Genomic DNA, 12,500 nt, shown 5'->3' with positions numbered 1-12,500 from the left:
TATATATATATATATATATATATATATATATATATATATATATATATATATATATATATATATATATATATATTCAAATAAGCCATATATATTTTTGATACATTAATGTCTGGATCCTCTTAACGACCTCGGGATCAGAGCCCAAGGCGAAATCACACAAAGACAAGAGCTTGTGACCGGCCGGGAATCGAACCCTGGTCCGGCAAGCTTGTATAGACAGTGACTACCACTTTCTTCGTGGCCAAGTGGTAGTCACTGTCTATACAAGCTTGCCGGACCAGGGCTCAATTCCCAACCGGTCACAAGCTCTTGTCTTTGTGTGATTTCGCATGGGGACCTGATCCCGAGGTCGTTAAGAGAATCCAGACATTAATGTATAAAAAATATATATGGCTTATTTGAATATGAAAAACACGTCTAAATATGCAAAATTTATCACATATATATACATACACACACACACACACACACATATATATATATATATATATATATAGAGAGAGAGAGAGAGAGAGAGAGAGAGAGAGAGAGATACACACACACACATATATATATATATATATATATATATATATATATATATATATATATATATATATATATATACTAATTTGACATTGCACAAGCACGACGACAAATCCAGATATCTCCTGCGAATACAAACCGAAAACATTAAACATTTAAACATATGCAAGATTAACAGATATAAAATCAACCCACATGAAATTAGCCTCATATCCAATTCAACAAATCTGTCGCGAAGGAAACACGCGTGAGGGAGGTGGCCAGAACATCTTTGACAACGAAAGCAGTTTCGCTGTCTCGGACACAGCAGTGCACGTGACGTCTTAACGGCTTACCTAAGAGAGAGAGAGAGAGAGAGAGAGAGAGAGAGAGAGAGAGAGAGAGAGAGAGAGAGAGAATATATTATCAAAATAGAAGTACAGATAGACGAGTATTAACTGAGAGAGAGAATATATTACTGAAATAGAAATACAGACGGACGAGAGAGAGAGAGAGAGAGAGAGAGAGAGAGAGAGAGAGAGAGAGAGAGAGATAACATTAAAATAGAAGTACAAACAGACAAGTATTAACTGAGAAAGAATATATTATTGAAATATAAATACAGATAGACGAGTATTGAGAGAGAGAGAGAGAGAGAGAGAGAGAGAGAGAGAGAGAGAGAGAGAGAGAGAGAGAGAGAATATATTATCAAAATAGAAGTACAGATAGAGACGAGTATTAACTGAGAGAGAGAATATATTATTGAAATAGAAATACAGACGGACGAGTATTAAGTGAGAGAGAGAGAGAGAGAGAGAGAGAGAGAGAGAGAGAGAGAGAGAGAGAGAGAGAGAGAGAGAGAGAGAGAGCTGTTAACCAACAAGTGCCGAAAGACAAGCCTCTAATCCGCCACGTCGCGCCACAAGATATGCATAACTGGTGTGAAGAAAAAGAAGAAAGAAGAAGAAACAGGGGAAAAAAATAACGACAGTTAAGAATAAAGAATGGAATGGAGGGAGGGGGTAGCTAGGGGGTGGAGTGCGGGGTATTAGCGGAGGGGGTAAAGGGGTAGGGGTTGAGTAAAGGGAGTTACTAGAGGAGGGGGGGGGGCAGTAGGAATGCGATTATTGTTAGGCCCAAGAATCGCACTGAGATTGCTGATGGTAGTATTATTATTATTATTATCATTATTATTATTATTATTATTATTATTATTATTATTATTATTACTGGAAAAGCAGGATGCTATAGGGCCAGGGCTCCAACAGGGAAAATAATCCAGTGAGGAAAGGAAACAAGGAAAAATTAAATATTTTAAGAACAGTAACTATATAAAAATAAAATATTTCCTATATCAACTATAAAAACTTTAACAAAACAAGAGGAAGAAAAATAAGATTGAATACTGTGCCCGAATGTACCCTCAAGCAAGAGAACTCTAACCCAAGATAGTGAAAGACCATGGTACAGAGGCTATGGCACTACCTAAGACTAGAGAACATTGGTTTGATTTTGGAGTGTCCTTCTCCTAGATAATGATAATGACCTTTTAGTAATGATGGTATGGATGGTTTGGAGTGGCGATGAGGATGGTAATGAGGTGGGGCTAACGAAATACTGATGGTAATGAGTTATTAATAATGGTGGAAAGGAGAGAAAGTGATATCAATTACGACAATGATATCATTGAGGTGTTATCAATATGATAAAGAATGTAAAAAGGTTATATCTAATAATGAAAAAAAAACTGAGAGTGTAGACCTCCACCACTGTTGCTTATTTCTCGAGGTTTAGGTTAATTCGCTTGACCTTTAGCTCGACCTTGACCTAGACCTTTGACCTAAGACTTTCAAAATTGAAAAATTTTCACATCTCAACATAACAATTAATCCATAAAAGTTTCACAACTCTATGAGTCAAACTGTGGCCAGAAAGTTGTTCACAAACAAACATACGAACAGGGCCGAAAACATAACCTCCTCGCAACTTCGTGGGTGGAGGTGAAAATGATGACGATGAAATACTAGTGATGAACGTTATCTGTTATAAAAAAAAAAATAATGATAACGAATTTATTGGTCCAATGATAAGGAAAAAAGAATGAAACTGATAACACAGCCAGCTTTCATTACGCAAGGTTGGCTACCAGCATTACCAAGTTCATGAGCGTAAGACCTTTGAAAATAAGATGCCGGGAAGTACATGATCGTCATATACTATATAGAGGATATCAAAATAACTGATCTATTTTACTCATGATACTTTTGCTAATTCCAATTTAAGAAGGTCATTAATTTGGTTAGAAAGTTTCAGCTTTGAAAAGGAGAGAATTCAATGCCTCAAAGAAAGAAATAAACTGTTACGTGTGTATGTTTCGATAAAAGTATTACATGGCTCTCTATTCAGTATATATATGACATATACTTTAGGTATGTATGTATGTATGTATGTATGTATGTATGTGTATATATATATATATATATATATATATATATATATATATATATATATATATATATATATATACATACATATATATATATACATATATATATATATATATATATATATATATATATATATATACATACAGGAAATAGCTGCAAAAATTACATGAATAAACTCAAATGAGTAAAACGGTTTCATTAAAACAACCGGGTCCGATCGCATGAATTTGTAGCGGGTCGTTACTCGACTGTGGTTCGTTCCAGACTTAAGGATCTTCTGGGTCCTACTACAAAAAGGAGGTCTGTTTACAATGGGAGGGAATAAATGAAATAATGATTATAAAATCCAGAAGAAAGAAGATGAATTTAAGGTGAATGATAAGAAAGTACAGAATTATAAGAAAAAATTATTAAAAAAAACTTGAATATTTGCCGTAAAAAACGGTAAAAATCCAGGAGTAAATGTTGCCAGACATTTGCCGTTTTCGAAACGGATATAATGACGTAAAGGAATGATATTACGGTTACCAACCCCTTAAAGATAATAAAAAAAAGTACGGTAAAATTACGGTCGCCTGTATATTACTGAAATACGGCTGAGAACAGTATTTTTACGGAGAATTTCCAATTAAAATTACGGTTTTTTTTAAACAGTGAGGAATAGAATTAAAACTACAAAAATACCTTAAATAAATAAAAAATTAAAATTAAAGTGACAAGAAAAGAAAAGTGAACGCGAACAATAAAAAGATAATAGATAGAAAGAACATGAAAAATCAACTTAAGAAAATAGGAAAAAAAAATAGTTAAAAGAAGAGGATGAGTTGGAGAGAGATGACCGCAGATGTGCGGTCAGAACGGTAGACGAGGTATAGCGGTGGAAGGGGGGGGGGGGGGGGGGGGGGTTAGGGGGGAGGGGTAAGAAGGGGGGTTCAAGACTGCTTCTTGGGGTTTATTCTCAGATGGCGAAGCCACGTGGGGCAGAGGAGACAAGACAGACCTCACACACACACGCACATACCAGCTTATCAACCCCTTAGCACACGCACGCACACACACACACACATACACACACACACACACATATATATATATGTATATATATTCACGCCACAATTTATTTTTAAATATCGAGAGTAAATACTCAAAGGGGGATTTGAATAACGATAAGTGCTTCTATCCAACCAAGGATTCGAACCTATGCCACTGAATTGACACACAACTAAACGGTGGACTTGAACCAACCATGTGTTCTCTCTCTCTCTCTCTCTCTCTCTCTCTGATATATACATATTGTGTATGTGCATGTGCATGTATGCGTGGAGAGAGAGAGAGAGAGAGAGAGAGAGAGAGAGAGAGAGAGAGAGAGAGAGAGAGAGGTCATTCCAATGATATTTTAATTATCAACCACATGTAACATCATAAGAGAGACACAATATCCCTCCTAACGAGGGGGAGATGGTGGTTAAGAAGAGAGACAATTTAGGCCTACCTCTTGTAAGGTACTTTGTGCCTCTTTTTTGACCTTAGCAGTGAGCCATGCTCCTCCTGGTTAGTCAACTGAGGTGTGTGTGTAGCCAGATTATATGGGAAAAAATGCAACCCAAAAGATCACTTCAAATAGCAACATGGAAACGAGAGCAAACTAAAGTATGGGATATTCTAACAAAGTGAGATTATGAAAATCGAAATGCCACTTTCTCTAAAAAGAAAAGTATTTCACGCGATAGTCCTAGCAGTTTTAACATATACAATCAGAAACTTGGAGCTTTACTAAAGTCTTAGAATATAATGACAATGATAATGATACAGAATAGTCCAATAAAAAAACAATCGTTTAAAAGTAAAACAAAAATCAATTCCTTACACAAAATACCAGAGATAGGAATCTTTCCACTGCAGCCTCTGTGGCTGGCACTGGCTCAGGGTCACTGTGGCACTCCTACTACTCCCAATGGCACTCCAACTACTCCAAGTCCTGTACGTGAACGCCAGTGACACCTCTGGCTACTTTGTCACCTGGGAATGTGTGCGTCTATTTCAGATTTCAAGGTCATTATCTCTGGGATGACGTATATAAGATATATAATGACTAGAAAAGCACTCCAAGTGCAGACCTCCATCACGGTGGCTTATTTCTTCAATCAGTTTGCCTTAGGGATATTTCGGTCGACCTTTTCCTCGATCTTGACCTTTGACCTAGCAGTATAAAAATTTAATGGCTTCCACGTCTTAACATAACTATTAATCCCTGAAAGTTTCACTACGCTATGTGTAAAATTTTGGCAAGGAAATTGTTCACAAACAAACAAAACTATAGGGACACTTAGTAGAGCGCAGACCTCCACCACGGTAGCTAATTTCTCAACCTTTAGCTCGACCTTGACCTTGACATGTATCAATTGACGTGGATTTTCATACACTCAAATATGAACCAAGTTTGAAGTCTGTGACAACGGTGTCCAAACTTATGGCTGATTACGTGAATTGGACGTTTTGCTTGACCGTGACCTTGACCTACCAAATTTTAATTAATTCCTGAATTTTACGGAACAGTTAATCCCTGTAAGTTTCATTACTCAACTATTAAAATTGTGGTGAGGAAGGTGTTCACAAACAAACAGAGGCGAAAACAGAACCTACTCCCAACTTCGTTTGCAGAAGTAATAATAACAAAAATAACAACAGATGTTTTGAGACGACAACACTGTGATTACTAGACAATTCTTCTTCACCCAAGGGGTTAACTACTGCACTGTAATTGGTCAGTGGCTACTTTCCTCTTGGTAAGGGTAGAAGAGACTCTTTAGCTATGGTAAGCAGCTCTTCTAGGAGAAGGACACTCCAAAATCAAACCATTGTTCTCTATTCTTGGGTAGTGCCATAGCCTCTGTACCATGCTCTTACACTGCCTTGGGTTAGAGTTCTGTTGCTTGAGGGTACACTCGGGCACACTATTCTATCTAGTTTCTTTTCCTCTTGTTCTGTTAAACTTTTCATAGTTTAAATAGGAAATATTTATTTCAATATTGTTACTGTTCCTAAAATATTTTATTTTTCCTTATTTCCTTTCCTCACTGGGCTATTTTCCCTGTTGGGGCCCTTGGCCTTATAGCATCCTGCTTTTCCAACTAGGGTTGTAGTTTAGCATTTCATAATAAATAATAATAATAATAATAACAGATATTAAAAAAAGAAGTTTATCCTGGCACTGAATGTTCTGAAGTTGAACAGGTTGATATTTGTTTCTTTTCATATTTATATGTGATATCTATTTTAACTTAGTTACTGATCTTATGATATTTAAAATTTCTTATTCATTACTTCTCATAGATAGTTTACTTATTTCCTTATTTATTTTCCTCACTGGGCTACTTTCCCCATTGGAGCTCTAGGGCATGTAACATCCTGCTTTTCCAACTAGGGTTGTAGCTTGGCTAGTAATAATAATATCATTATATATATATATATATATATATATATATATACATACATACATACATACATACATATATATATATATATATATATATATATATATACTGTATATATTTATATATATATATCGTATATTTAAGTACATATACATACATAAATATATATATATATATATATATATATATATATATATATATATATATATATACATACATATATACACACACACACACACACACACACACACACATATATATATATATATATATATATATATATATATATATATGTATATATAGATAAATATCAACACAACATCGTGTTCAAAGAGAAATAAATTTCTACCTCATACTTGGGATCGAACGCTGGCCCCTTCTAATGAAAGGCCAGGTTTCGTGGCATGGTTGGTTTCGACCTGGCCTTTCATTAGAGGGGGCCAGCGTTCGATCCCAAGTATTAGGTAGAAATATATATATATATATATATATATATATATATATATATATATATATATACATATATATATGTGTGTGTGTGTGTTTGTGTGTAAGTGTATTCCTTTTGCGTATACAAATATTTATGTATGCATATCACATGAACTATACATAAAGAATAAAAATAAATAAAAATCAACCAAATAAGTAATCCGTCGAGTAACAAATAAAAACAAGAGGAAAAAAAGTTAGTAAACCAAGAATTAGCCGATCAAAATTACTCAGTCATAAGTAATCCATCACTTATAAGAATTAATTAATAAACCCAGTCGTGAGTGCGTCACTTGCAGATATATAAGAATTAATTAATGAGGATAGCCCATTAAGGAGAAATAAAGACCCGGTGATTAATAATAATCTCTAGGAAAACACTTACTCTTTCCTATTAAGTTTAAAGATTACTCATAAATGGAAGAGGAAAGGGACAATGACACAATACACACACACACACACATTATATATATATATATATATATATATATATATATATATATATATATATATACATACACATACAGAGCTCAAGCCCCCTCTCCACCCTAACTAGGACCAAGGCGGGCTAGACAATGGCTGCTGTGATTAATAATAATCTCCAGGAAAACAATTACTCTTTCTTTTAAGTTTGGAGATTACTCATGAATGGAAGAGGCAAGGGACACTGACAATATATATATATATATATATATATATTATATATATATATATATATATATGTATGTATATGTATATTATATATATATGTATATGTATATTATATATATATATAAATATATATATATATATATATATATATATATATATGTGTGTGTGTGTGTGTGTGTATGCAGACCTCAAGCCCCCTCTTCACCCAAGCTAGGCCCAGGGAGGGCTAGGCAATGGCACTGATGACTCAGCAGGCATACCTATAGGCTCCTTCAAATCCCCTATCCTTAGCTCACAAGGATGGTAAGGTTGAAGACACTACAAGACACTATCGAGCTTGAGCAGGGCTCGAACCCCAGTCCGGCAGATTACCAGGCAGGGACGTTTTCAAGAATTTGAAGGTCTGATAATTACGTGGAATATTCAACTAAGCGATGCTATAGTCAATGTTTTTTAGTGAGGCAGATTTGCACCGACTCGCAGCGGTGCCCTTTTTAGCTCGGAAAAGTTTCCTGATCGCTGATTGGTTAGAATTATCTTGTTCAACCAATCAGCGATCAGAAAACTGTTCCGAGCTAAAAGGACACCCCTGCGACTCGGTGCAAATCTGCCTCACTAAAAAAAATTGACTAGAGTTACAGAGATGCCATGATGACGTCACATGAAGAAGAACAAGCAACAGAAACGTTTGTTCGTTTGCTTTATCTTCGTTTTGTAATTCAACTTTATAATTAAATCTACTTAACTACTTAATTAACGTATAATACAATAACAACAACAAAAACAACAACAACAAATGCACGCGTGTCTAGTTCACTGCAGGACAAAGTCCTCAGACATGTCCTTAGTCAGGTCTGGGGTTAGCCCTGCTTCCATCACCACGCTGGCCAACTGAAGGTTGGTGATGGTGGGAGATTTTCGTGTGATCACTCACAGCAAACCAACCTAGCATGGGTGAGTTGACTAAGATATCCCCACTTGGAAACGAATAATAATAATAATAATAATAATAATAATAATAATACTTTAATATAATGATAACTTTGAAAAGTAATGACGACGGTGGAAATGATGATAATGATCTGATAAAAAAAATCATTACCACAAATTTTTGAAATGATGATCATGACTTTTCGAGACCATAAAGACATATAAGGTCTGATTTATTTCATTAAGGAGTAAATGAAAAAAATAGCGAATAACCTTTACCAGCAAAAGAGAGAGAGAGAGAGAGAGAGAGAGAGAGAGAGAGAGAGAGAGAGAGAGAGAGAGAGAGAGAGAGAGAATATCATTGAGCTAAATCACGTTGTCAAATAAATTGTCTGAACAATAAAAAAAAAAAAAAAACCAAGAGTAACTGTGGATATCCCAAGACTGAGGTTTCAGAATCTGTGGAGGAGAAGGATGAGGAGGAGGTATAGGAGGGGAGGGAGGAGGAGTAGGACATTGTAGCTTCGCCTTACCGCTTCTGAGGTTGCTCAGGTCGAGTTCCTTCTCCTCCAGACGTAGCTGAAGGGACTCGGCTGACTGGGAGGTGTCCGTGAACCGTCTCTTCAGTTCGTCGTAGTCGCGAGCAGCTGCGGATGAGAAATACGACGACGTTTTAGTCATGTTGGTAATTAAGTATTTTAAGTTGACAACCTGCGTTATCTAATTAATAGGCGTTCATTTACACACGCACACAAACATATATACACATCTGTCTATCTATCTATCTATCTATATATATATGTATATATATATATATATATATATATATATATATATATATATATGATGTACATATTTATATACTATGTATACAGACACACATACACGCACGTATATATATATATATATATATATATATATATATATATATATATATATATATATATATCGGAGGTAGGTTAATATGTGTACTAATACTTAATGCAAAAACACATGTAAAGATAAAAAGTGAGTTTATATTGGTACAAGCTCACAACGAACCAACAATAAGATAACGAATAATAAAAAATACAATATGAAAATAAATAGGGAAATAACGTCAAAGCGCTGTCCCTGTAAAAATGACAAATTACACTTGAAATTACACATTACACTTGAAATTACATATTACACATGAACACAGAAAAGGCACATGTAAATTTCAATCTATGTGCTTGGATAAATCCTTACCTACTGTATATTCTGACATATGATGAAGGAAAACTTATTTCTTAGAAGTTCTCGAAATACCCACATTTTTCCTTCAAGAATATGTAAATGCCCAGAACAAATAAAATACCCCAATTCTATCCATAAACGACGCAATCATGCCCATCTTCATAACAAAGTATTTGTAAACATCCTCTGACATACACCAAGCACCTTTAACAATAAGTAGTTGAATCAATAGAACTTCAAAAGTTCAAAGTTGCAGAAAATGTTTTTTATGTTGAACAGGCTCACATAAGTGTTTTTTATAGTTATATATGAACCATCTGTTTTAATGTTGTTAATATTCTTAAAATATTTAATTTTAATTTTTCATTACTTCTTATATCGTAAATTTATTTCCTTCGTTTCCTTTCCTCACTGGACTATTTTTTCCTTATTGGAGCCCTTACTTCTTATATCGTTAATTTATTTTCTTGTTTCCTTTTCTCACTGGACTATTTTTTTTCCTTATTGGAGCCCTTGGGCTCATAGCATCTTGCTTTTCCAACCAGGGTTGTAGCTTGGCTAGTAATAATAATAATAATAATAATAATAATAATAATAATAATAATGATAATAATAATAATGATAATAATAAATAATAATAATAATAATAATAACAATAATAATAATAATGATAATAATAATGAAACATTTTGTAAACTGATTTTGAACACTGTTTGCAACGTTAAGGGTGAAACGCCTTTAACATCCCCTGTCATAGAGTTCATTTTATAAACTGAATCAAACCAATGGATTAATTATATATTTTCTTGACTAACTTCACAAAATTTCCAAGATTATTAGCGTAACTAGAAACGTAGTGATATGAATAAGAATATAAAGCTAAAAGAGATAATTAAAACAATTCAGTCAAAATATAATAGTAATAAATGGAAGAATGATGGAAAACATGATTATTTCAACCTTGTAGAATAAGAACATAAAATAAAGAAGGCAAAGCGAGAATCAAAACGCTAAATTGTTCATAATAACATAAGCTTTATAGAAATAAGTCAACCTAAAACTGGAAAATAATTCAAAACATACCCAAAAATGACAAAAAAAATGAGTCTACTAAAAAATGGATGTGAATCCAAAATTGTTCAAAAATAACATAAGCTTTATAGAAATAAGTCAACTCAAAACTGGAAAAGAATACAAAGTACACATATATATAACACAAGAAATAAGTCAACTAAAAAATGGATAAGAATCCAAACAGAACAAAAAAAAGTATAAAAACAACTAACACACGTACAAAACTTAAAAAAAGGCTCACTGTAAGTGCACAATAGTCAACGTAACACTGACAAAAACGAATGAAATCTAAGAAGGCAATATCATTCGAGCAGCCACACAAACTACACTTCTCGGGGATCAAGTGGAGACTGAATTTCGGTTTTGTTGTGATGGTGGTTTTTCCTTACAGAGAGAGAGAGACGAGAGAGAGAGAGAGAGAGAGAGAGAGAGAGAGAGAGAGAGAGAGAGGAGAGAGAGAGAGCGGAAAATATCTGTTGAAGAAAGAGGGTAAGTGTACGTTGTTCAAGACTTGTTCTCTCATGAAGAAGATAAAATGATTCTTATAGTAATAAGAAATAAGGATTATTATCATCATCAATGTACACAACCCGTCAATACTGTAGGCCAAACTATCTAGATAGATATGCTCACACGCACACGCAATCCCTCTCAATATATATATATATACTATATATATATATATATATATATATATAGTATAATATTATATACATATATATATATATATATATACATATATATATATATATATATATATATATATACACACACACATTATATTTTATATATATATATATATATAGAGAGAGAGAGAGAGAGAGAGAGAGAGAGAGATAGAGAGAGAGAGAGAGAGAGAGAGAGAGAGAGAGAGAGAGACTTGCTTTCTATTACATGGGGGAAATTATTATTATTATTATTATTATTATTATTATTATTATTCTGTCACCCTTCCCATCAATTGAATAGGGATACTTTAAAGGGAGAAAGTGTTTGTGTATCGCCATGATCAGCAAAGCTGCATCAGTCAAAGTTGGTTTTCCTATGAGCAATTAGAGTAAAGTCTCCCACCATCACCAATCCTCAGTGGCTAGCGTGGTGATGAAAACCCCCAGACATGATGAAGGTTGACTGATTGATTGATTTAAAGTATTTTGGCATCACATGATGAAGGGTATGTCTGAGGCCTTTGGACTGCAGTGCACTAGAAATGGCTGCATTTGTTATTTGTTGTATATGTGGCACCCTAGCAGTACCAGCTGAACTCGGTTGAGTCCCTTGTCAGACTGGGAGGGACGTAAAGGGGAGAGGTCCCCTTTTATTACTATTTTTTATTTTTGTTTCATTTGTTGATGTCGGCTAACCCCCCCCCCCCCCAAAAAAAAAAAAAAAAAAAAAATTGGGGGAAGTGCCTTGGTATATGTATGAATGTATGTATGTATGTATGTATGTATATGTATATGTGTATATATATATATATATAATATATATATATATATATATATATATATATATATATATATATATATGTATGTGTGTGTGTGTACATATAGACAGTATAAGTCTTGACTTACAAAGAAACATAACGAGAGAGAGAGAGAGAGAGAGAGAGAGAGAGAGAAGAGAGAGAGAGAGAGAGAGAGAGAGAGAGAGAGAGAACACGATTCGCCTAGCAACTTAAAAAGCAATTTACCTAGCAATGGTATTAAGAGCAAACAAATTTTTTTCAAGTGCCTATTCGCTTGTAAAGAAA

General features: G+C 34.1%; 1 protein-coding gene across 1 annotated transcript in view; it reads right to left on the bottom strand.

Moving 5' to 3' along the window:
• The window catches only part of LOC137647858 (shootin-1-like), a 70,376-nt gene that overhangs the window by 55,537 nt on the left and 2,339 nt on the right, over window positions 1–12,500 (bottom strand). The window contains exons 2-3 of the mRNA XM_068380813.1: window positions 10,968–10,987; window positions 8,989–9,102 (exon numbers count right to left, since the gene is read on the bottom strand). Coding sequence (XP_068236914.1) covers window positions 8,989–9,102; window positions 10,968–10,987 — 134 coding nt within the window. The remainder of the gene's footprint in view (window positions 1–8,988; window positions 9,103–10,967; window positions 10,988–12,500) is intronic.

Source organism: Palaemon carinicauda, chromosome 10, assembly GCF_036898095.1.
Source record: "Palaemon carinicauda isolate YSFRI2023 chromosome 10, ASM3689809v2, whole genome shotgun sequence".
In the NCBI taxonomy this organism is placed as follows: domain Eukaryota; kingdom Metazoa; phylum Arthropoda; class Malacostraca; order Decapoda; family Palaemonidae; genus Palaemon; species Palaemon carinicauda.
This window is presented reverse-complemented; position numbering and strand designations above follow the sequence as displayed.